The following is a 26,675-nucleotide window of genomic DNA, read 5'->3' on the forward strand; positions in this document are numbered from 1 at the left end:
TACCTCATTGTAGTTTTGATTTGCATTTCTCTAATAATTAGTGGTGTTGCGCATCTTTTCACGTGCTTCTTGGACATCTGTATGTCTTCTTTGGTGAAATGTCTATTTAGGTCTTCCACCATTTTTTAATTGAATTGTTTGTTTTTTTGATATTGAGCTCCATGAGCTGTTTGTGTATTTTGGAGATTAATCCTTTGTCTGTTGTTTCATTTGCAAATATTTTCTCCCATTCTGAGTGTTGTCTCGTTTATGGTTTCCTTTGCTGTGCAAAATCTTTTTTTAAATAAATTTATTTATTTATTTATTTATTTATTTATGGCTGTGTTGGGTCCTCGTTGCTGTGCGCGGGCTTTATCTAGTTGCGGTGAGTGGGGGCTACTCTTCGTTGCGGTGTGCTGGCTTCTCATTGTTGTGGCTTCTCTTGTTGCAGAGCACAGGCTCTAGGCATGCGGGCTTCAGTAGTTGTGGCACGAGGGCTCAGTAGTTGTGGATCGCAGGCTCTAGAGCGCAGGCTCAGTAGTTGTGGTGCACGGGCTTAATTGTTCCGCAACATGTGGGATCTTCTGAGACCAGGGTTTGAACCCGTGTCCCCTGCATTGGCAGGCAGATTCTTAACTACTGCACCACCAGGAAAGCCCCTTGATTACTGTAGCTTTGTAGTATAGTTTGAAGTCAGGGAAGCTGATTCCTCCAGCTCCGTTTTTCTTTCTCAACATTGCTTTGGCTATTTGGGGTCTTTTGTGTTTCCATATGAATTGTAAAATTTTTTGTTCTAATTCTGTGGAAGATGCCATTGGTAGTTTGATAGGGATTGTACTGAATCTGTAAATTGCTTTGGGTAGTTTAGTCATTTTCACAATATTGATTCTTCCAATCCAAGAACATGGTATATTTCTCCATTTGTTTATATCATCTTTGATTTCTCTCATCACTGTTTTATAGTTTTCTGAGTACAAGTCTTTCGCCTCCTTAGGTAGGTTTATTCGTACTTATTATTTTTGTTGCAGTGGTAAATGGGATTGTTTCCTTATTTTCTCTTTCTGATTTTTCGTTGTTAGTATATAGGGCTGCCAGAGATTTCTGTGCATTACTTTTGTATCCTGCAACATTACCAAATTCATTGATTAGTTCTAGTAGTTTTTTGGTGGCATCTTTAGGATTTTCTGTGTATAGTATCATGTCACCTGCAGACAGTGACAGTTTTACTTCTTCTTTTCCAATTTGTATTTCTTTTTCTTCTCTGATTGCCATGGCTAGGACTTCCAAAACTATGTCAAATAAGAGTAGCGCGAGTGGGCATCCTTGTCTTGTTCCTGATTTTAGAGCAAATGGTTTTAGTTTTTCACCATTGAGTATGATGTTTGCTGTGGGTTTGTCATATATGGCCTTTATTATGTTGAGGTAGATTCCCCCTATGCCCATTTTCTGGAGAGTTTTTATCATAAATGGGTGTTGAATTTCGTCAGAAGCTTTTTCTGCATCTATTGAGACGATCATATGGTTTTTATTCCTTAATTTGTTAATGTGGTGTATCACACTGGTTGATTTGCGTATACTGAAGAATCTTTGCATCCCTGGGATAAATCCCACTTGATCATGGTGTATGATCCTTTTAATATGTTGTTGGATACTGTTTGCTAGTATTTTGTTCAGGATTTTTGCATCTATGTTCATCAGTGATACTGGTCTATAATTTTCTTTTTTTGTGATATCTTTTTCTGGTTTTGGTATCAGGGTGATGGTGGCTTTCTAGAATGAATTTGGGAGTGTTCCTCCCTCTGCAATTTTTTGGAAGAGTTTGAGAAGGATCAGTGTTAGCTCTTCTCTAAATGTTTGATAGAATTCGCCTGTGAAGCCATCTGGTCCTGGACTTTTGTTTGTTGGAAGATTTTTGATTACAGTTTCAATTTCATTATTTGTGATAGGTCTGTTTATATTTTCTAATTCTTCCTGATTCAGTTTTGGAAAATAGTACCTTTCCAAGAATTTGTCCATTTCTTCGTGGTTGTCCATTTTATTGGCATATAGTTGTTTGTAGTAGTCTCTTACAATCCTTTGTATTTCTGCAGTGTCAGTTGTGATTTCTCCTTTTTCATTTCTAATTTTATCAATTTGTGTCCTCTCCCTTTTTTTCTTGATGAGTCTGGTTAAGGGTTTATCAATTTTTTTTAACTTCTCAAAGAACCAGCTTTTAGTTTTATTGATCTTTGCTATTGTTTTCTTTGTTTCTATTTCATTTATTTCTGCTCTGATCTTTATGAATTCTTTCCTTCTGCTGACTTTGGGTTTTCTTTGTTCTTCTTTCTCTAGTAGCTTTAGGTGTAGGGTTAAATTATTTATTTGAGATTTTTCTTGTTTCTTGAGGTGAGATTGAATTGCCATAAGCTTCCCTCTTAGAACTGCTTTTGCTGCGTCCCATTGGTTTTGGGTCATGGTGTTTTTGTTGTCATTTGTCTCTATGTATTTTTTTATTTCTTCTTTGATTTCTTCAGTGATCTCTTGGTTATTTAGTAGTGCACTGTTTAGCCTCTATGTATTTGTGGGTTTTACAGTTTTTTCCCTATAATTGATTTCCAATCTCATAGTATTTTGGTCAGAAAAGATGCTTGATATGATTTCAATTTTCTTAAATTTTTCCCAGGCTTGATTTGTGACCCAAGCAAAATGTGATCTATCCTGGAGGATGTTCCATGTGCACTTGAGAGGAAAGTGTATTCTGCCACTTTGGGGTGGAATGTTCTATAAATATCATTTAAATCTATCTGGTCTATTGTGTCATTTAAAGCTTGTGTTTCCTGGGCTTCCCTGGTGGCGCAGTGGTTGAGAATCTGCCTGCTAATGCAGGGGACACAGGTTCGAGCCCTGGTCTGGGAGAATCCCACATGCCACAGAGCAGCTAGGCCCATGAGCCACAACTACTGAGCCTGCGCGTCTGGAGCCTGTGCTCTGCAACAAGAGAGGCCACGATAGTGAGAGGCCCGCGCACCGCGATGAAGAGTGGCCCCCGCTTGCCACAACTAGAGAAAGCCCTCACACAGAAACGAAGACCCAACACAGCAAAAATAAATTAATTAATTAATAAACTCCTACCCCCAACATCTTCTTTAAAAAAAAAAAAGCTTGTGTTTCCTTATTTATTTTCTGTTTTGATGATCTGTCCATTGGTGTAAGTAGAGTTTTAAAATCCCCTACTATTATTGTGTTACTGTCGATTTCCCTTTTCATGGTTGTTAGCATTTGCCTTATGTATTGAGGTGCTCCTATGTTGGGTGCATAAAGATTCATAATTGTTATATCTTCTTCTTGGATTGATCTCTTGACTGTTATGTAATGTTCTTCCTTATCTCTTGTAACAGTCTTTATTTTAAAGTCCATTTTATCTGATACGGGTATTGCTACTCCAGATTTCTTTTGATTTCCATTTGCATGGAATATCTTTTTCCATCCCCTCACTTTCAGTCTGTATGTGTCCCTAGGTCTGAAGTGGGTCTCTTGTAGACAGCATATATATGGGTCTTGTTTTTGTAGCCATTCAGCCAGTCTGTGTCTTTTGATTGGGGCATTTAGTCCATTTACATTCAAGGTTATTATCAATATGTATGTTCCTATTACCATTTTCTTAATTGTTTGGGGTTTGTTTTTGTGGGTAGTTTTCTTCTCTTGTGCTTCCCGCCTAGAGAAGTTTCTTTAGCATTTGTTGTAAAGCTGGTTTGGTGGTGCTGAATTCTCTTAGCTTTTGCTTGTTTGAAAAGCTTTTGATTTCTCCGTCAAATCTGAATGAGATCCTTGCTGGGTAGAGTAATCTGGGTTGTAGGTTTTTCTCTTTCATCACTTGAAGTATATCTTGAAGTATACTTAAATGAAATAGTTTGCTTTTAAAAAATAATTATATAGGGGCTTCCCTGGTGGCGCAGTGGTTGAGAGGCCACCTGCCGATGCAGGGGACACGGGTTCGTGCCCTGGTCCGGGAGGATCCCACATGCTGCGGAGCGGCTGGGCCCGTGAGCCATGGCCACTGAGCCTGCGCGTCCGGAGCCTGTGCTCCGCAGCGGGAGAGGCCACAACAGTGAGAGGCCTGCGTAATGAAAAAAAATAAAAATAAAAATTATGTCCTTGTTCTGTAGCAGAGGTCAGCAAACTCTAGCCCCTGGGTTAAATCCACCCATTACCTGTTTTATAAATAAAGGTTTTTAAAAAAATATTTATTTATTGTGGTTGTGCTGGGTTGGCATGCGGGATCTTTAGTTGCGGTGTGCAGACTTCTTAATTGTGGCATGCGGACTCATAGTTTTGGCATGCAGACTCTTAGCTGTGGCATGCGTGCGGGATCTAGTTCCATGACCAGGGATCAAACCCAGGCCCCCTGCATTGGGAGCGTGGAGTCTTACCCACCGGACCACCAGGGAAGTCCCTATAAAGTTTTATTGAGACACAGCCATGCCCATTTCATTTACATACTGTCTATGGCTGTTGATGTGCTACAATGACAGAGTTGAGTAGTTGTGACAGAGACCAAATGGGCCACAAACCCTAACATACGTACTATTTGGTCTTTTACAGAAAAAAATTTGCTGACTCCTTTTCTATAGCCTATCACTTTGGGGTCTCATTCAGTCCTTCTGCTTATATTAGAGAAGAGTCAGGACTGTTTTTCAAGGAAAATGTCAGCCCTATTAAAAGGCTCTCCTTCAGTCTACTCCCTTGCATAGTTGGGGTGCCTTCAACTAGCTGTTTATCTCCTTGGGTTTAGTGCTTTAAGACCCCATACCAGATGGCCAGCTCCACTCTGCCTTCCAGTGATTGTCAAAGTAATTTGATTTGCTTTGAATTTCCTGTCCTAATTCTGTTTTTAAAAATTCTGGTTATTTGAATTACAAAAGTAATACATATCTTTTGTAACATTTCAAATAATAAAGTATCTAAAATAAAATTAATAGTCTCACCACTCCTCTCCAATCCAGCTCCCGGTGCAATCAGTGTTAGCAATTAGGTATAAATGTTTCCCTACTGTTTTCTTTATTTATAAAAACATATAGAAACCCACTTACTGGGTGTGACTTTTTTTGGTCTTTTTTTTTTTTAAATAAAATAGGATCACATTCGCTTTTATTCTATTTAACAAGGTGTCGCAGGCATATCTCCCAGTCCGTGTGTACAATTTTATTTTGTAATTTTTGATATCTGTACTGTGTTCCTTAATGTAAATACATCCTGATTTTTTTCAACCATTTTCCTCTTAATGTACATTCAGATTGCTTCCAGGTTTTTTGGTTTTTTTTTTAAACTATTACAAATTATGCTGTAATATACTTCTTCATATATTTATGTCTTTATACAATGGCATTTTCATTTCTGGTGGATATATTCCCAGAAGTGGGAGCGCCGGGCTACAGTTTAGATTTTCAAAAATACCAACAGTTGATTTTCCACCACTTTATAATAATTTGCAGTCCTCCCCCAATGGTGTTTGAGAGAACTAGATTCCTTACCCCCTCGCCAGCTCTGGATGTTACACATATTTTCCATTTTTGCCAATCTGATGGGTAAAAAATAGTAGCTCATTGTTCTCATTTGCATTTCCCTGACAAGTGAGCCTGAGCATCTTTTCATATGTTTATTGAATATTTGCATTTCTGCTTCTGTGAATTTCTGTAGCCTTGGCCCGTGTTTCTACCGGGTTATTGGTCTTTTCCTTATTAATTTGTAGGATCATTTTATAACCTAAGCATATTAGCTCTTTATTAATTATACGGCTGCACATATTTTCTGTTTATCATATGTTTTGCCATGGCTCTGCTTTTGATTAAAAATAATTAAATTTCTGCCCACTAGGTTCTTGCTAAGAATATAACTAAAACCGTTAACTTTTCAATTCTTATCAGAATCTCAGCTCTGAGAAATAATATATGTGGAGCTTTATTTAAGCAGTGCTTCTCAAACATTTTCTAATTTAAGTAACCGACCCCCCCCCTTTTTTTTCCAAATACGTCCTTGGGTTGAAAAAAGAGAAACTGATGTGGTTGAATTGGGTCTGGGGGCTCAGATCTCTGCCTGAGAGAGGCCTCTTCCCCTCTCTTCCAGCAGCCCCTGAGACACTGGGGGAACCACTGGTGCTCCATGGAACCGAGTTTGAGAATCGATCTTAAAGGCTCTGCAGTCCCTCCATTCATTTCATTAGTTTTCTACCGTGTGTTCCGTAGCATATTAAGTAGGATATTAACAAGCGCTTTGTGAAGAAAGGACTCTGAGATTGTTCCATGGCCTGCCAAAATCGGGCACGCTTTCCCTTTTCGAACTAGCTCACACTTGGATTCTTTTGAGATGGAAATGCTAGTGTACCAAGAGACAGAAACTGGACAAAGGGTAACACACACCCTTAATTTCTTTTCATAGGCGATGCCAAAACAAACAGACAGTTATTGCCCTTGCTGCTCCCCGCCATCAGCCAAAGGTGCGACTCTTGTTTTCTGACTGGTCTGGGTAAGTACTGCTCATTTAGCGCTCAGTTATGGGTAGCCAAGGACATGGCTATGGTTATGGGTAACTGAGGGGTCTTATCTGACATCTACAGAGGTGACCAGCAAGGAAAAGGGGTATGCTGACCCCTTTTTAGTTTCTCAAGGGCAGAAATTGTGGACTCTTAGTGACAGTCCATCACACCTTTCTTCTGCCTTATTTGGAATTTGAGTGACCAATTTCTTTTCCAAAAATCATTTATTTATTTGAAGTCATGCCTAGAAAAAAAGAGCAAAGAGGAGTTTGAATAAAGGTGCTTTAAGGAAGAGATTTGAACATACTACTTTGTTTCCTTCCTAGGTCCCTTTAAGAAGGGACAGAGGAAAGACATATTGGCATACCTTGCTTAAGAATGGCAGTCTGTTCATCTTACCTGTTCTTATGAGAAAGAAAAACTCTTTACAAGTAGGATCAATGGACCTAAGTCCCGTTTGGAGACTGTCCCTAGGTTCTTGCACAACAGGGGGCAAAGGAGCTTGGGAAGTGCTGGATTTCTTTACTGCAGCACTTCTCAGAGCCTTTAAAATGCTAGTGTTCGCTGTGAGGTTCCAAGAGGAAGCCATGGGGGGTTTCCCACCTTTCCTTGACTGCAGAACCCTTTGTGGGCAGAGCTTCTCCAGGACTGGTATTCCATCACATGTCCTTTAGGAAAAGGTGGACTAGATAGCCTTACATTTTTCCATGGATAAAACCAGACTCTCAGAGGATTGCAGCCTTTTATTCCTTTGTTTTGGCCACTTATAGGTTGGCTTGTATTGAACTTCCTTTAACCTGCATTGAGCATAAACTTGCTATCACTTTTAATGCCAGGTGGTTGCAAGTTTACTAGTAGAAGCTGTGCTTTCCTAAGCAATCAGTTTGCTTATATCCAACACCATCAGTTTTGTTTCCCTCTTTGCCCATACTGCCAGGATGCTCAAACCAGATTTCTGGGTCACTGCCAATAATGGTATAGAAATCTGTGGTATATATTTTGGGTACCGATCTTATCCTTTATTTCAACATATTTTCCTACCTTTTCAATGAGTCCCCATTTCCTTGTTTAAAATTTTTTATTATGTTGTATTGATGTATGTAAATAGGCTACCTTCTAATCCTATTTCTGAAATGCAGTGGAGCATAGTAATAAGATAAGCACATACCTACATATGTCATCCAACTAGTGTATATTAAATGCTTACCATATGCAAGGTACCCATTAGGGCCCTGGGGAAACAGACATGAACATGTTGTGGTTGTCGTCCCCGGTGGACCTACAGTGCTGTTGTTGGTGAAGCAGACTAAGTAAATTACCACCATCAACAGGCATAAATAATCACTACAATATTGTGTGTTAAATTGTAAAAGAAGTAGGTGTAAAGTGCTCTGGACGTTCCAGAGAGACTGAGTAGAGAGAGAGGGACAGGCAGAGCAGCCCCAGGCCCCTGGCTACTGCTCCTGGCTGTCTAGGCCTTTCCAGCATCAACCTCCAGGTACAGGTAGGTGAGAGAGTCTTTGGATGATTCCAGCTGCAGTCTCAAGCCACCCCAGCTAACAGAGTGGAGGGTACCTCTGAGCCCTGCCCAAATGACAGATGTATGAGCAAAATAAACTATTGTGGGGTTTTTTTGACTGCACTGGGTCTTCGTTGCTGCACGTGGGCTTTCTCTAGTTGCGGCCAGCAGGGGCTAATCTTCGTTGCAGTGAGCGGGCTTCTCATGCAGTGGCTTCTCTTGTTGCAGAGCACAGACTCTAGGCACGTGGGCTTCAGTAGTTGCGGTGCATGGGCTCAGTAGTTGCGGCGTGCAGGCTCTAGGGCGCACAGGCTCCAGTAGTTGTGGCTCGCGGGCTCTAGAGCGCAGGCTCAGTAGTTGTGGCGCACGGGCTTAGTTGCTCCGCAGCATGTGGGATCTTCCCAGACCAGGGCTCGAAGCCGTGTCCCCTGCATTGGCAGGCGGATTCTTAACCACTGTGCTATCAGGGAAGTCCCAAAATAAACTATTGTTGTTTCGAACTAAAAAGAAAGTGCTGTGGGAACCCAGAGAAGGAGCAAATAACTTTGTGGAGAAGAAGGAGAGGAGGGTTGGGATTGTTTGGCTGAGACTGGGGGTGAGGTACAGCTGGACAGGATCTGCAAATTCGTGTGTCTGAGTCTGTGCATTTTTTGAGAAGAGGCTCCACTGCTCTCATCAGATTCTCAGAAGAGTTCATGACCCACAAAAGGTTAAGATCCATTGCCTTAAAAGGGTGAGGAGACAATCGCCAGGACAACAAAGAATGGAAAAAATGTGCGAAGCCCTGGAAGCCCTGGGGTCTGTTTTGGCGAATATGTAGGGTAGGAGTGACTGAAGATTCACGTTCACTCCATCTTCTTTCGTTTGACAAATAATTTCCTGAACACCTACCATGGATCGGCATTGTGCTTGGCTCAGAAATACAACGGTGAACGTGATCTTTTGTCCCTCTACAGACCTCACAGGCTCCAGAAACCTCCCCAGAAGGCTATCCTAATCCCCATATCTTTTTCCCAATGACCTGGGAGGCGAGCTTAGTCACTGGAACGTACCACGATTTCTTTCTTGGGAAAGAAAAAGCCCCAACAAGGAATGAAAAGACTTCTTTCTAAGTCGAACCAGACAATGGATGCAGTTAATAAAGAAAGCTGGAGAAAAAAAACGTAGCCACGTGATTCGATGTGCTTTTACTTGACTATGATTTCAATTTAAATCTTGATTGTATACAAACAGCATCTCTCAACGCTGAAAACCCGCACCTGTGAAGACTTGTTTTCCTTTTTATCTTTCTCTCTCCCCTCTCTCTTACCTCCCTGCTCCCCCCGCCCATGCTTTCAAAATTGTTTTCAAGGCATCAGGAGAAATTTATACTGCAGTTGTGAACTTGATTCTTGGTTTTATCACTGACTCACCGTTCCCACGTATTGTACCTCTGATTTTCCATCTCCGAAATGGGTATGATTATACAAGAAAATAATGTCTGTGGAAATTTTAAGAACCTCAGGTGATGAGTTTTGTAGAACTTTCACAAATACACACGTACACACAGAGTATCTGATTAACCTGTAGGCAGAGTGGGGGTGGCAGAATTTCCTCAGGACAACCTCAGCAGACAGCATGTGGTTCCCTTACCTGTTGATGCATTTGTCTATATGTTTGGTTGAATTATGTCGCTGGATAAACCAGCCTGCAGCCACCTCATACTTGATCTTGAAACACAACACATTCTCTTTCAGGTACAGAGCTTCCAGCTCTGGCTGCTTATGAGTAGGGGAAGGGGAATGGACACGTTCTGTTCCTTGCTCTGTTCCCAGGACACAGGTTCAAGCTTGCTTCCCCCACCCCCATCCCATGAGTTTTATTCTCTGGAAGTCTTCCCTGAACCTTGGCAGACTCAGAGAATCTGTTACCAATGAGCCCTAAACTGGTGTTTCTCACCTCATGTGAAGTTCATATTGTCTATATGTTGCCCATAAAGAGCAATTGTCGCTGGGAAAGTCTCTCTGTGTTGGAGGGGAAGGTAGGGTTATCAGGGGGAAGGACAGCTATGCAGTCTAGTGTGGAAACAGCAAAAATAAACACCAAGGCTCTGAGTTTAAAAGTCAACCGTTCTTAAAGATGTTCTCTAGTGGACGTTGGGTACTGTGTCTATTGTTTTTGCTTGCCTATCAGCCATTCTCCTTTCTTCTGGAAAGAGCAACCCAGTTTTGTTTTGGTGATCCATATTCCCACATTGGATGTCATCTTTTTGTTTGTTTGTTTGTTTAACTACAATCAATTGTACAGATTATTTATTTATTTATGGCTGCGTTGGGTCTTCGTTGCTGCACGTGGGCTTTCTCTAGTTGCAGTGAGCGGGGGCTACTCTTTGTTGTGGCATGTGGGCTTCTCATTGCGGTGGCTTCTGTTGTGGAGCACGGGCTCTAGGTGCACGGGCTTCAGTAATTGTGGCACATGGACTCAGTAGTTGTGGCCCACGGGCTCTAGAGCACAGGCTCAGTAGTTGTGGCGCACGGGCTTAGTTGCTCCACAGCATGTGGGATCTTCCTGGGCCAGGGGTCGAACCTGTGTCCTCTGCACTGGCAGGCTGATTCTCAACCACTGCGCCACCAGAGAAGTCCTGGATGTCGTCTTGGTAGTGTCATTAATCAGAGTGCCTTACTCTCCTCTGGCCAAGATACAAGCCCATGACTGTGGCTTGTCCAGATATATTCTCCCAGAAATTTGAGTCTAGAAGGACTCCACAGGGTCAGAGCTCATTCATCCAGGCATCTGTGCCCAGAAGAGACTGACTCTTAGTTCCCCTGGGTCTCCAGAGCTTCTGTGGCCTTCTAAGGACTGTTCTTTGGCTATTACATCTATTCTGTGAATCTCCCTAGGCCCTTCCAATGCATACTTTTTTTTCTCTCAAGTTAGTTAGAGTAAGCTTCTGCCTCTGGCCATAATGAAGTAACTGGCACCAGACTTGTTTTCCAGCTGTACACAACTAGAAAACTGGACAAAATATATGAAACAACTGGTTTCAGACATTGGGCAACAGGCTGTGCAGAACTGTGAGCCTGAAAGAAAGGACGCAAATGAGTGGGCCTGTGATCACCTTTCTGCCTGGAAGTACTTTTTAGATTGCAGCACAGGAAGGATGATTCTAAGCAGAGCATAGTGACCTCTTTGAGTTGAGGAGACATAGATGATCATATGCAGAGGTTGATGAGGCTGGAATTTGTGAGGCAAAGTTCCAGAGAAGATGGTACTACATAGATAAACAGTGCCAGAAATCTGTATAAGGAGCCCTTTGAGTCATTGGCTGAATACTAAGTTGCTCAGGCTTTGGATAAAATGCTACAAAGTTGGCAAAGAACAACTACTGTGGAAGTACACACTGAATAATTCCCAGAGCTCTTATGGGATTGGGGGACGTTCAAATTTCAGCAAGCCAGGATGGGAATAACCTATTGAACATCCAGTGCATTCATTAGAGACCACAGTGAGGTTAGACCTTAGTAGTAGGGCTAAACTAGCCTTAGAAGAAAAGCTTCTCTAGATCCACCCCAACAAAGCTTTTCAAAAAGCCTCAAAAAATCAAGCTGACCAGTAAATAACTTAACTTCCCTCCAAAATCAACAACAAAATCTAGACATTCAATTCATAACATTAATAATATCTAGCATCTAATAAAAAATTACTAGACATCTAAAGAAGAAGCATAGAAATGTGAACCATTACCAAGAGAAATATCAGTCACTATAAACAGATTCAAAATGATAAAGATGGTGTAATTAACAGACAAGGACTTTAAAACAGCTATTAGAAATATGTTCAAAGATTTAAAGGAAAACATGAACATAATGAGAAGTGGAAGAAAAAAATTTTAAAGAACCAAATGAAACTTCTAGAAAGGAAATATACAATATCTAAAATGTAAAATTCACTGGATAGGTTTACATATTAAACAGCATATTCAACATATTCTTAGCATATTAAACAACAGCACATTAAAAGTTGCATAAGAAAAAATTAGTACACATGTTGACACAATAATAGAAGTTATTCAAACTGTAGCCCAGGGAGAAAAAAGACTAGGAAAAAAATGACCACAGCATCAGAGACTCTGAAACAATATTAGATGGCTGACCCTACATGTAATTGGAGTCTCAGTATGGAAGGAGGGCAGAAGTTTGGAGGTACTGATGGTTTCAGGCTCTGCTGGATCCAGGAACTCAGACAATGTCATTGGGAATCTCTCTGTCGCTCATCTTTGCTTTCCTTGGTTTTGGCCTCATCCTCAGGCAGGCTGTACCCAGATAGTGACAGAGATAGCATCCAGCAGCTCCAGGCTCATATCCCACACAGATGCAGATCCAAGAGAAAGTGAATTTCTCTTTCCCCATATTTCAACCATTATTCAGTCTGATTAACCCACTTAGGATCACACACCCATCCCTGAGTAATTCCTGACTCTGATCGGCCAGGTCTGAGTTGTATATCCTCCTTCCAGGGGGGTGGAAGAGAGGTGCTCTCCCAAAGGTAAATTGGGACGCTGTTACCAAAATATGGTGCCATAGATGTTGAACTGCCAAAAAAAATAGTCAGTTACTACACTTGTATAAAGCACTAAACAATAAGAGCTGTCGAGTACAGCCTCATCCAAGTACAACTTTGCATGTACCAACTCACTTAATCCTTACAACTGTATCAGGATGGAAGCTCGTGAAGGACCCAGCTTTATGATGGTTTTCTGGTTCCAGCTCCCAGCCTTGTGTGACCCAAGGTGGTGCCTCCTGTCCCCAGTCACTTCAGGTACTGCACTATCAACTTTGGGCTTTCTTTCCTTCTTTATTTTTGGCCCCTGGGAGTTACCCCAATTTCCTTAGAAACTTTGTTATGCATTAACAGTAATTATTCTTTTCAACATCTCTCTATATGTTTAATAGCAGGATGGTTTTCAGCTCATCTCTCCATTGTACAGATGGATCCCCAATGTATAATGGGTCATGTCCCCATTGTATCAGTGAGGAAACTGAGGCCCAGAGAAGTTAAGTAGCTTACCCCAGGCAACACAGCTAGTAAGTGGCAGAACCAGTATTCAAACCCAGAGCCTGTTTTTTTTGTTTTTTGCGGTACATGGGCCTCTCACTGTTGTGGCCTCTCCCGTTGCGGAGCACAGGCTCCGGACGCACAGGCCCAGCGGCCATGGCTCACGGGCCTAGCCGCTCCGCGGCATGCGGGATCTTCCCAGACCGGGACACGAACCCGTGTCCCCTGCATCAGCAGGTGGACCCCCAACCACCGCGCCACCACGGAAGCCCCAGAGCCCGTTTTTTAACGCACCATGCTCTGCTACATCAGTGAATGGTGGCTGGTTAATGAGGTCACACACCTGCGTCTCTGTCTGTGGCAGAGTCTTACCTAGACCTAGGGATCCCAGCTCCTCCCTAGACCCTGGAGTCCTTGAGGCACCATCCTACTTCCTGATAATTACTAAGCCCACAGGAAAGGGAACCTCAATGTTTATGTGAGACACCTTGCAACCAAGATACCCTGAATGTTTTCCGTCTGGACAAGGGGAAAGGGGTGGTGGGGAGAAGACCTGGCAAATGGAAGCCATGGTGGTTTGTTCGTTTCCTGTGGCTGCCATACCACATCCTTGGTGTTCCTTGGCTTGGAGCTGCATAAAGTCCAATGTTCCCCTGTCTTCCCCTGGCCTTCCCCTCTGTGTGTCTGTGTGTCTGTTCTCTTCTGAGTGTGTAATCTCCCTTTGCCTCACTCTTCTAAGGATACCTGTCATTGAATGTAGGGCCCACCCAGGTAATCCAGGATGACCTCACCTTGAGATCCTTAAGTTTGTTACATCTGAAAAGACTCCTTTTCCAAGTAAGGTCACGTACACAGGTTCCAGTGGTTAGGATACAGACATCTCCCTTTTGGGGGGAAGGGGGCACTACTTAACCTGCTACTATGGTAAAGCTGCCAAACTTTGTTCCATCTCTGAGCTGTGACCGGTGTGGAGAGAGCCACAGGCTTGGCTGAGTGAGCGAGCCGTGGTGGGTTTTTGACAGTGCCTCTTTTATTGTTGTGTACTTTTCTGTTTTGAGGTTTTCTGCCCTCTTTTCTGGAAGGTGCACGATGCTCAGTGCTGGGCTCTGTGGTTATTTTCACCTAACAGCTGTGTTTCCGGCGAGCAGCTGGGGATGCTTCTGACTCAGCAGAACCGTAGCAGTAACCGTCAAGAAGCCGTTCAAGCAAGGCTAGAAATAAAGGAGCAGTTTCTTCCCCCATGTCCCCTCCTCCTTTCACTTCCCCACCCGCGGGGACCTTTCGAAAGTCTCAACAAAGCACTTCTTAAAAAACTCCCGCTTCCACCAGTGTGCTCAAGGCCTGGCTGAAGGTGGCCCTCAGCTAGGCTTTCCGAAGGCAGATGGATTCCAGAAAGGACTCTGGCAAAGCAGCCTGGCTTTGTATGTGGGAGGCCCCTCCCAAGATGCCCACACCCCCTCCCCACACGGCTGTGTCTTACAAGTTTCCCACAGGTCTGAGCAGTGAAAGCAGAGGCTGGCGGGACTTCTGTGGTTTTCCAGGGTGTGGCCACAAGGGCCAGGGTATCTACATTCAGCAGCCCTTCTCTGTTTAAAAGGTAATGATTTCACCCTGGGCCTGGGAGGCAGCTCCAAAGTTTTACCCCCTGGAGAGAGGCCCTGGAAGTCCTGCCTGCAGCAGGAAGGGAACCAAGGGGAAAAAAAAAATTTTGCGTCCTGGAGAGCCAACGTCTGTGCATGCTGGTGCCTGCAGAAGGCTCACGGGAGAGCGAGACAGCTGCATTCTGAGCCTCGTTGCTGCTGTTCCGAGAAAGAAAGGAACAAATAAATTTAGCTCCGTCCTACGCATCCTTCACAGCTGCTTATTGACCAAACAGAAAGAGGCCTCTATTTCAACCCTGGCTTCTCAGCTTTTTTGCCTGATGAGGTCTGCCACCGCCCTTTACAAGGAGGTGACTGACCCCCGCCGCCTTTAGCTCTCGACTAGAGGCTGTACAAGGAGCTCAAGTTCAGGGTTTGAGGTGCCTTTTGCCATCCTGAAACAAAATGGCGGCCGGTAAATGTTTCCACCTGGGCCTTGGCTACTGGACTTCCTAATGTATTTCTTTGCAAGGCAGAACGTGGGGAAGGCTTGACTGCTCAGAGGCCAGCCTGTAGTTCCCAGAGCCATTAGTTTAATAGCACCATTTGTGGAAATAAAGAACTCGCTGACTGGATTTGCAAGTTAAGAGACTGGAACGACGCGCTGAAGAGGTTTCATGGGGCTTCAGCTTGGAGGGGATCCTCTGGGACAGGAGCAAACTGTGGACTTCGAGTCAGACAGATCTGGGTTCAAGTCCTAGCTCCACTAGCGAAGAGCAGAATGCTTCTGGGCAGGGAGCGCTGTCTCCTCACCTGGAAGTGAGGCGTTGGCCACGATGTTGAGCTTCTCTGAGCCTCGTGAAACAGCAGTAATGATACAGGGTTGTCGTGACATGACATCATGTATTGAACATGCCCAGCCCAGTTCTTGGTGTTCCAGGATGGCACCAAGTCCGTCCGCTTCACCTGCCTAAGCCTGATCCCTTGCCTTCTGGCCACAGCATCCGACTCTTTTCTGTAAAGATTTCGGGCTCACCTTACCCTCAAACTCTGCAGGTGAGTTCGTGGCCCAGGACTGATCATGGAGAATCTCACACACCCCTGGCCATAGTGATTAGTTCCTGGATGTTCACGGGACCCAAACTGAGATCATCAGAGCCAACTTCAGGGATGTTGGTGGAATTATTGGGATGGAGAAAATCTTTCTGCTGGGTTTCTAAGGGGTCAAATTTTAAACATGGTGATAGTGGTTGATCTCTTTATGTAAAGGAAGGAAGAATCTCCCTGAGAATAAAGCCAACACAGAAGAACGCAAACAAACCGACAAACAGACTGTGTTCTGACCATTTGAGGCCCTTGATTCAGCCATGCCTGAAGCCGTCATCCCATGATCTTTCCAGTTATATGAGTCAATACCTTCCTTTTTTGATTTAAGCCAGTCTGAGTTAGGTTCTATCTCTTGCAATCTGATGAATCCTAAGTATTACACAGCTCAGTACATATCTTTTTGTATTTGAATTTACTTGTGGCCTCATCCAGAACCAAGAGGTATGCAGATGACTGCTCACTGCCACCTCCAGGAGTGAGAGTCTCTGAAGAGTCTCTATGTTCTGGCATGCTGATTTCCTTTGGGCCTCTCTTGCAGATAGGGAGGCAGTATAGTGTAGAAAAAAGGAAGGAGTTTTAGGGTAAAACAGATTGAGCTCAAATCTCTTCTTCATCATTTACTGGCTCAGAGACCTTGGGCAAGTAACTTATTCCCTGTGATCCTCTGTCTTCTCACCTGTGGAATGAGATACTATTACTTGTGAGTTGCAGTGTGTATGGGTACTAGATTCTAAAGCCAGGGTGAAGGCAAAAACATACCTGAGGGCTTCCCTGGTGGCGCAGTGGTTGAGAGTCCGCCTGCCGATGCCGGGGACATGGGTTTGTGCTGCGGTCCGGGAAGATCCCACATGCCGCGGAGCGGCTGGACCCGTGAGCCATGGCCGCTGAGCCTGCATGTCCGGAGCCTGTGCTCCGCAGTGGGAGAGGCCACAACAGTGAGAGGCCCGCGTACAGGGAAAAAAAAAAAACAAAACCTGAAAATCTGAGAGACTGCCCTCCCCCTGAAGGGTTGAGAAACCTTGTTCTAGAATCACACTTAGCGCAGACAGCTGTTCATCACAGGAAAGGCTCCCAGGATTGGAGACTGCAGATGAGCAGGTCCATATATTCCATTTCCATGCTTCCTGTGTGGCAAGTCCACATGCGAACAAGACGGGGCATTGTCCACACCCTTTCAATGAGCATTTCTCCCTCTTTCTTTTGGCCAGCGGTGCATGGCTGAATTGGTGTAAGTCAACGCTTGCAGGGTGTGCCAGTCCTGCTTCTGCCTCATAGAGTTGCTGCGAGCATCTGAGAGGCCCTTGTGTAGAATGGACTTTGCACAGAGCGAACCCTTAGGCGTCAGACTTGGTACTTGTACGATTTTCACACGTAGCGCAAACCTTGTGCACAGTAAGTGTTCAGCATGGGTCTTCTGAACTGCCTTAAATTCAGAACGAGAGCGCCCAGCCTTGTGGGGAGGAGGTGACAGTTCCAAGGGAGTCTCGACACGCGTGATTCTTGTCTGAACTTGCAGCTCTGACAGGGCCTCTCACCACCACCTTCTTCAGTAGCTGTCACCCCTCGTGTGCTTTTCCCAGCCCTCAGCCCCAGCACACGGAACATGGGACCAGTTTGCTTGGAGACCACACTCTGGCCCCCAGCCCCAGCTCCTGCCCTTGACCCTCATCCAGTCCCTTTATCTCTTGGAGCCTCAGTTTCCTCCCAGTTAAAACAGGGATCCTAACTCCCAGTTCTTCACGAGACCGTCTGTCGGGACTTATTAAGTGCACCAGACTTACACCTGGGCACCACAGACCTGAGATTCAGTCTGTGGGCTTGTTTATTTTTTGGCCTATATATTTTCTCTTAAATATTTGAAATACATATTTTCTAGTATTTTTAATTGAGGGGCAATTTACATAATATGAAATTATCCATTTTAAAGTGAACAATTCGGTGGTATTCAGTACAGTCACAGTCTTGTGCAGCTGCCGCCTTGATTTAGTTCTAAAAAACTTTCATCACCCAAAAGGAAGTCCCATACCCATTATTCATTCGTCCCCATTCCCCTCTCCCCCCAGCCCCTGGCAACCAGTAATCTGCTTTCTGTCTCTGTAGTTTTGCCTATGTTGGACACTATATATAAATGGAATCATATACTATGTGACCATTTGTATCTGGCTTCTTTCATTTAGCATCATGTTCTTGAGTTTCATCCATGTTGTAGCCTCTGTCAGTACTTCATTCCTTTTTATGGCCAAATAATATTCCATTGTACGGATAGACCACGTTTTGTTTATGCACTTAGCCCTTCATGGACTTTGGGTTGTTTCTACCTTTTGGCTATTTGTTAATAATGCTGCTATGAACATGCTTGTAGATGAGCTAGTTTGAGCACCTGCTTCCAGTTGTTTTGGGCACATAATGAGGAGTGGAATTGCTGGGTCACATGGTAATTCTATGTTTAACTTTTTGAGAAACCACCACTTGGTTTTCCACAGTGTCTGGGCCACTTTTTATTCCCACCAACAAAGTATGAGTGTTCCAATTTCTCCACATCCTCCCCAATACTTGTTACTTCCCATTTTATTTCTTTTATGATAGCATCCTAGTTGGTGTGATGTGGTACTTCATTATGGTCAGATTAGATAGTAGCAGGTAAAAGGAAAAGATTTCACATGAAAATCCAGAACAACAGCTTCTCTTGAGAAAGGAAAGAGCTGTCAACACTGGGACTGCATTCGGGAGAAGGCAGGCATTGTCTGAAACTCAGTGGCAGCTGCCCCTTCAGCGGGGGTGTCCCTTCCGGGTCCTCCACAGGCCCCAGCCCACCTTAGCGTTCCCCCAACTCTGAGTCAGCTGCTGCTTCTCATCACACTCCACCGCTCTTTTTCTTAAAGAAGAAACCGGCACCCATGTCTCCATCAAAAGTGAGGAAAAAGAGACTTGGAGAGCCTTGTTGTTTTGAAGTAGAGGAAGACCCGCAATTCTCTGTGGAAGTGTTTCATATGCGCCTACGTCATTTACTCATTTCTGCCACCTGGTTCCCGTGGGCATCTGAGCGGGTGACACACCCACAGCTAGCTCTGTCCGCTGTCCTTCCTTAGGGGTGGTGGGGAGGGCAGACCGATGGCGCCAGGATTGTGCCCTTCTCCCAGGCTGACGCACCCAGGCCAGCCTGGGCCTTCCTGGGCTCATACACATGTGGTCCTTCTGCCTGGCACTTTCTGTCCTGCTTTTCCCCACCCAGCCCAACTCTGGTCCTTCTCCAGGTCTTAGCGTAAGCGCTGTTTTCTCCAGAGTCTTCCCTGCTGCTCCAGAGCACATCAAGTATCCCTGCTGTGTGTCCTTGCAAGACCCTGGACTCCCCCCAGGTCCTCAGCACAATTATCACTATCTATCCCTTACAGGAGTTCTTCCCTTTGTAAAGTGTGGACCCCAATGCACACATGCATAGATTCACACGTCCCGGTTTAGGCCACAGGCCCAGCGCTTGTCCATCCCAGACCCGTCTCGTGCCTGCCTTCATCTAGGGCCGCCACTGTCCATGCTTCCCGCGGGCAGCGACTCCAGTGTGCACAACATAAACTTTCCAACCCACTTTCCAGTGCTTATGAAACATGCATAATGTTGTTCTTTGGGTGTGTATGTTTTAAATTTATGTCACTGGGGTTGTATCATAAATCTCAGTCTAGTTCCTACTTTTTTCATCTCATGCTATGTTTTTAAGATCTATCCATGGTGATATATGCAAATCCAGTGTATTATTTCTGCCTGATGCATATTATTCCATGATCTGCATTTACCGGATGTGGTTTATCTATTTAGCCTGTCATGGACAGGTAGGTCACCTCTGGCTCCTTGCTTTGACAAACCTGGCCTCCACCAACATCCTCAGGCGTGTCTCCTTGTCATCCTAGGCAGGGGTGTCTCTAGGATACACACCTGGGAGAGGCACTGCTGTTTCATATATTGTTATGGGTTGAACTGAGTACCCCCCACAAAGGTACGTTTGAAATCCTAACCAAGAGTACCTCAGGATGTGACCTTGTTTGGAAACAAGGTTGCTGCAGGTGTAATTAGCTAAGATGAAGTCATATTGCAGTAGGCTGGACCCTTAATCCAGTATGACTGGTGTCCTTATAAGAAGAGGGAAAACAATGTGAGAAGACAAAGGCAGGAATTCAAGTAATGTAGCTGCAAGCCAGGGAGCACCAAGGATTGGCAGCCATCGTCAGAAACTAGGACGAGGCAAAGAAGGATTCTACCCAGAGTGTCAGTGGGAGCGTGACCCTGCTGACATGCAGCCTCGGTCTGCATTCATAAGCTTCTCTGAACATTTGGAACTTAGAACTTTCTCTTGATGATGAATACTGGTAATTTGGATCACTCTCATTTACAAACAGACTATATCCATCCATTCATCCATCCATCCACTATCTGTACATCCATCCGTCATCTGTCTGTTAATCCATCCATCTATCCATCCATTTATTTCTCCATCCATCTATCCATCCATCCATTATCTATACATCTGTCTGTCATCCATTCATCCACCTATTTATCTATTATTCATCCCTCCCTCCCTCCCTCCCTCCCTTCATCCATCCGTCTATCCATCATCCATCCATCCTCTCATACCACAGATTTTTACTGGGCGCCTGCTCAGTTCTGGATTCACAGTAACGAACAAGACAAACAGTTCTTTGCCCTCATGGAACTCATCATTAGTGGGGAAGACAGACATTAAACTAACAATTACTTAGATACAGGTGTGATAAGCTCTGTAAAGGACAAATATAGTGCCTGTGAGAGCAGAGAATGGGGGGACTTGGCAAAGCCTGGGGGTCATGGAAGACTTCACTGCAAAGGTGACATTGAAGCTGATGCCTGAAGGATGGGTAGGGATTGGCCAGAGGAAACATGGGCAGGAAGGGCCTCCCACACAGAGAACAGGTGTGCATAGTTTGAGATTGGAAAGCATTTGGTGCTTGTAAAGAAGTAAAAGCAGGTCAGCATAGCTGGAGTGGAGGGAGGGTGGGAAAATGCCTGAGACGTGGCTCAACAATTGGCTGAGCCAGTATCCCTGAGTGTCCCCTAGGGACCTGTGCATCGGCAGGGAAGAGCCCCACAGTAGATTAGGAGTAGGAATTACTTCCGTCCACATGGCTCACTTCAAAGCCAGCTCCCTTATTAGTTTGCTGACTAAGAAATGGGCTTAACAATATCCACTCCATAAAAGAGGTGAGCAATGAAACAGTACTCCATAAATGCCTCAAGGCACCTAGGAGAAAACAATTGCATAAATCCATTCATTTTTGCCATTATTTTAAAAATCCCACAGGTTAGTAACGCACACAGCAAAAACAAAGGAAATGGCTACCCTTAGCATTTACCTGGTTCTGGTCTTTCTTGGGGACTAAAATATGGCTTTTAGAGGCTTGTCTCATTTATCCTAGAGCAGGACTATGAAGTGATAAAGGTGGATCATTACAGATGAGGCAGCGAAGGAGTTGAGAGGTTAAGTTACCTGCTAAGGTCACACCACGAGACGGGGAAAGACGTTGAGGAAGAAGACAGGCTTCCTGCCTCTCGGTCCATTGCCAGACCCCTTACAGCCAGACCAGGGAGGAATTGCTTCTCTCCATAAGTGGGAATACCACTGAGAGCTAATTTCTCCCCACTAGATCCACAGAATGGAGAAGAGCACTTGACCTGGAGTCTTGTTCTGGGGGTGGTCTGTCGTGCAGACTGTGAAAACTATCAGGGAGCCGTCATATTTCCATTTCTCTTGGGCTGCTCCTGTCCAGAGAGAGAGAAAGGGAGCCCCAATCAAGGCTGGAAGAGCCAGCCTGCAACACATCCACTCAGGGCTGTCAATACTTGGGTTTTACGGACACCCAGATTCAGAGGCAATAGCTTAGTGCCTCTTCATCGATTTAACTATCATTTCAGGTCCATAGCTCACAGCTAGAAACCAGCCTGCATAAAACCTCACATTATGGTGCTTCTATTCTTCTTAAGGACACTACATTCCATTAGGAAAACCGAACTGTTAGAGGCAGGCTTGATGGACGAGCTTGACGTTATTATCTCGCTGAACAATTACAGGGCCAGCCTCTTAGAGGGGGACTCCCCAGTACACACAGTAGACACGTAGGATTTGGTCGACGAGATGTGCAGAATGGAGGGAAGGGCTGGGAAGACCCGGGCACTCAACCCTTTAGTGGGCATCCAAGTTTACTCTCAGAAGTCCTTAGGGAATGGTGCTTCAGAGAGAGACCTTTCTTCTGACCTAACTTCAGAGTCCAAACAATGAAAATTAATTACTGAACAGGTATGGATTAAGTGCCTGCTCCGTCTAGATCCTGGGCTAGACAGCAGGGACCTTTAGAAGCTTTAAGCTATGGTGTGGTCTGAATGTTCTCAGCATCCCACTGAACATGCTGCTCTGGGTGTTCCCTGCCTGTTTGATCCAGGTTGGTACTAGAGATGAAACCTATTTGTTATCTGTGGTCTGGGAGTTCAGAGAGTGGTCAAGCAAGGCTCTTTGATAAGGTGGAATGGGCTAGGCTTTGAAGGACAGGCAGAATAGAGTTGAGGGGATTGGGGTGTCTGGTAAGGCAGTATTTTGAGACAGTCCAGTTTTCATCCATTTCCATCTTCCATCCATGGACATCTTAGCTTATCTGGGACATTGGTGAGGCCACTTAAGGGCAGGCTTGTAGACATCTGCTTTGCAGACACACAACAGAGCACACACATGGAGCACGCACACACACAAACACACACAGAGTATATCTATTCTGGGCATGCTCATTAGCAGCTAACTTTAATCTTCTTTAACGCTTGCATCTCAAATCCCAAATACTTTAGTGTGTGCTGTCTATGAACACACACCAAAAATAGTTCTGGGTAGATAAACACATTGAGCCAAGAGGCTGTCTGATTGCAGTTTGAGTCGCGTGAAGTCACTGCCTCCTAGATCCCTTCAGTGCAGCCGAGGAAGGAATATCAATAAATAACTAACCTGAACCGCACCTCCTCCCACCCACTGCAGCCAGCAACACATGCAGCTCACCACCCCCTGTGGGAAAGCCGAGATGCTCTGTCCCTAGGCCTTCGGCAGGATGTGTCTGCATGAGGGTCTGACCATGTGGCTGAAACTCACTGTTTCTTGCGCCCAATTCACCCCCTGCATTGCACACCTAATTGCAAGATGCAGCAGCTCTTGCAATTAGGTGTGCAATGGCTGCAAACTTGCATCGATGAAAGAGTTGATGAACGTCAGTGAAAAGGAAAAGTTGACGGTGCCTTTCTGCCATCTGCCTCTTTCCTTCCACATTGCCAAGTACCTGATGCTGGCTGCTGACTTGATATATTCATCGTTACAAGAATTTAAAAGTTAAGAAAAAAAAGAAAAAAATTACAGGAGTGTGCAGCCTTGTCCCCATCCACCACCCACAAAAGGAAGGACCCAGTGTCATTTTGTAGTGGGTGAATGCTGGCCCCCCACAAAAGGTATGTCCATATCCTGACCCCCCAGAACCTGTGAATGTGACTTTATTTAGAAAAAGTGTCTTTGCATATGTAATTAAATTAAGGATCTTGAAATGAGATAATCCCGGATTTATCTGGGTTGGCCCTAAATCCGATGACAAATGTTCTCACGAGACACACAGAGGACAGACCCACAGGCAAAGGCCACGTGAAGACAGAGGTAGGAAGTGGAGTTGGTGGCCACAAGCACAGGAATGCTAACAGCCACCAGGAACTGGAAGAGGCAAGGAGCAAAAATCTTCCCTGGAGCCTCTGGAGGGAGCACAGCCTTACTGCCACCTTGATTCTGGACTTCTGGCCTCCAGAACTGTGAGAGAATAAATTCTTATTGTTTTAAGCCATGAAGTTTATGGTGATTTGTTTTGGCAGCCCTAGGAAACTCATACACATTTCTTACTGCATTAATGGAAAAGCGGGCCAAGTTTAAAAAAAAAAAAAAAAAGAAGAATGGAGAAGCCAATAGGATTTAAATAACAAGTTGCATTTATGGGGCACTTAACATGCCAGGTTCCTGCTCAAATTAGAGTGACAGAACTGAGTTTGTACCTGGCAAGGTGAGCCCCAGAGCTGATGCTTTTAGCCAGCTACCCTATACTTCTGGAAAAGAGTGGGAGCTGTATTTGGAAAGGGAGATGGGAGGGGAAATGAGAAAAGTTAGATCTGAAAGAGAGTTGGGGAGAATTTGAGAGAGATGTGGGGGCCAGGTGCTGTGGAAGAGAAGTACAAAAGTTCCGAAGTTTTGCTTTACATTATAAATAGGATTTTTTGGGTGTTCCCTGAGAAATTTGGTAAAGATTTAAATTGCTCTCTAGTTAAGTTTTTTTTTTTTTAAGAAAAAATTTTTACATGACATCATGACGAGACTTGCTTATGTGTTACCTGTGTTTTGTACAGGATACTTTTTCACTCGTTTGACATTTCTTTATTCCCTGTGCTCTGGCTTATCTGCCAAAATCTGTGCTAGGTGCTGGGCAGACCTGCAGGTAAATGAGAACCAGACCCTGCCCTGGGGTGCTCAGCTCATGAGGTGGGCAAGGTCCAGCAGACGAAGGTCCTTGAGTTTGGACATCATTCTGTGGGCAGTAGGAAATTTTACGCAGGGGATGAAATTGAGAGAGAGTGAGAACTGGCTCTGTGTTCCCCAGGCCGCTGTGAATCCCTGCCCCCTCTGACCTTTAGCAGCTGGTGGCTAAGTGGATAGACTGATAAACTTGCTAGACTACTGAGGATTAAAGAGTTTCCCATTAAGGTGACACCATCGGATTTTAACTTTTTTTTTTTTTTGGCTGAGCCGCGCAGCTTGCGGGATCTTAGTTCCCTGATCAGTGATTGAACCCAGGCCCTCAGCAGTGGAAGTGGGGAGTCCTAGCCACTGGACCACCAGGGAATTCCCAACATCATCAGATTTTAAAAGTTTTTTTTTTTTCTCTAGGCTTTTTTAGTATGGGGTGGGGAGGGAATGGGAAATGGGGCATGGAGTGATGGTGACTGACTTTCTTCAAATCCTATTGCCTTGATGGCCCCTACTGAACCCAGTTGTAGGGTTGGTCCTGGCTTTCAGAAAATATTTACCTTGACAATATGGACAAAACCAGTTTCTATTCATCTTTGCGATTACATGGGAGTCACATGGGAGGTGATAGTACAGCTCTACGTTAATAGAATTCAGACCATGATCAGAAATTAACCTTGAAAGCCCTTGGAGAGACATTACATTGGAGGCTGTCGTGGTTTCTTGCAGTCAGTCCAGCATAGCTGGGTTTCTATGGAATTGGAGAAGGTTGTTGATTGCTCAGTTGAGCACCAGATGAAGCTGGCCAAAATTTAGAGGCTGTGTTATATGAAAACAGCAGATATTTAAGCACTGGACTCATACTAAGGGCTGAGAGGTGCTTGGAGCTGAGACTACTGCATGGACCCCAGAGAAGAAAGGCAGGTGAACCCTTGCCTGGCACTTACATGTATTTGTTTTATCTTTTCTCTCGTTATCATATTATTGTTATTATTACTATTCTGCTGAGTCCCTATTGTTGAATGAATGTACAGAACACAATTGCATACATTGTAGGACTAGACTATAGTATAAATTTTTCTTAAAAGTTCTTGCCTTTCACTATGAGAGTTATCCTTTCTCAGAATAAATTTGGCCGGCTTAGCTGTCCGTGTGGCTCTGCTGAGGGATTACAGTCTTCCAGCCAAGTTGGGTCTTGTCCACAGTGATCCAGAAGCCAATTTTCTGAATAAATCACAAAAATGCTCCAGAGTTGGTATATTTACCCAAAAGCTCATCTTCTCTTGCTATGCACACATAATAGTTGTGAATGTACTTTGCATTTTGCAGTATTTTATATAGTGTGGCATTTCCCAAAGTGTGGTCTGGGGAACACCAGGGTGGCGGAGTGTTCTGTGGAACAAGAGTTTCCTGGGCGGAATACGGTTGGAAACTACCTTCTTTTGGATGTGTATTCACACGTCAACTGAGTCTGAAGTAAAGACATCTGGGTAACTTGGTTTAATGCAGCACTGGCCAAATTTGGTTGCCCATGGAATCACCCTGCTTGGTGCACTCTGGCAGCCAGAAGCACAGGGGAGGGGCAGGGCAAGAGGTGGCCAGGCCCACCCTGGGTTTCTCAGGCCCTGGGGCAAAACTGAGTTGGAGGGTGGGAGACTAAGCTGGATGTTTCATACTGGCCAGACCTGGACGGGACTTGTTAATATTGGAAACTGGCCAGAAAGCTATAGGATATGCCCAGGCTGCCACTAAGGGCTGGGAAAGGGAGATTTGTACGAATATGGCTGATAACTGTCTTTGGAGGAAAATTCAACCCTTTTCTGTTTGTACCCATTGGGTTCAATAACCTGTTATAAAGAATAGGGTTGAGTAGCATCCCACCAAAATTCATGTCTACTTGGAGTCTTGAAATGTGAACCTATTAGGAAATAAGGTCTTTGCAGAGGTAATTAAGGTGATGATCATACTAGATCAGGGTGGACCCTAAATCCAACAACGAGTGTCCTTATAAGAGATGGAAAAGAGGCACACAGGGAGAAGGCCATGTGAAGACAGAGGCAGAAATTGGAGTGATGTGGCCACAAGCCAAGGAACGCTAGGAACCACCAGAAAATGGAAGAGGTGAGGAAGGATCCTCCCCTAGAGCCTTTGGAGGGAGTGTGGCATGGCCCTGCTGCCACCTTGACTTCAGACTTCTGGCTTCCAGATCTGTGGGAGAATAAATTCCTGTTGTTTTGAGCCACCAAGTTTGTATTGATTCATGATGGCAGCCCCAGGAAATTAATACAAGCCGATGCTAGTCTCACCCTTGGGTGCGACAGGATTTCCACACAGCCTGAAACTGTGAATCAGATACATCCCTGTTGATGAAGGCGTAATGGATACATGTGA

At 44.6% G+C, this 26,675-nt stretch overlaps 1 protein-coding gene across 11 annotated transcripts in view; it reads left to right on the plus strand.

The window, feature by feature from the left end:
* The window catches only part of SPRING1 (SREBF pathway regulator in golgi 1), a 258,918-nt gene that overhangs the window by 119,073 nt on the left and 113,170 nt on the right, over nucleotides 1-26,675 (plus strand). For 9 of the 11 annotated variants that reach the window (XR_014297569.1, XR_014297570.1, XM_082668352.1 and 6 more), the window contains one exon: nucleotides 6,394-6,480. Coding sequence is in view for 8 of the 11 variants with exons in the window: in XM_082668352.1 (XP_082524478.1) it covers nucleotides 6,394-6,471 (78 nt within the window). In the remaining 3 variants the exon portion in view is untranslated. Of the gene's footprint in view, nucleotides 1-6,393; nucleotides 6,481-8,965; nucleotides 9,100-26,675 lie in introns of those variants that run through there. The other 2 variants (XM_082668357.1, XM_082668360.1) reach the window with 2 other exon arrangements.

The sequence above is a fragment of the Grampus griseus genome, assembly GCF_964374135.1.
Source record: "Grampus griseus genome assembly, chromosome: 12".
Taxonomy (NCBI): domain Eukaryota; kingdom Metazoa; phylum Chordata; class Mammalia; order Artiodactyla; family Delphinidae; genus Grampus; species Grampus griseus.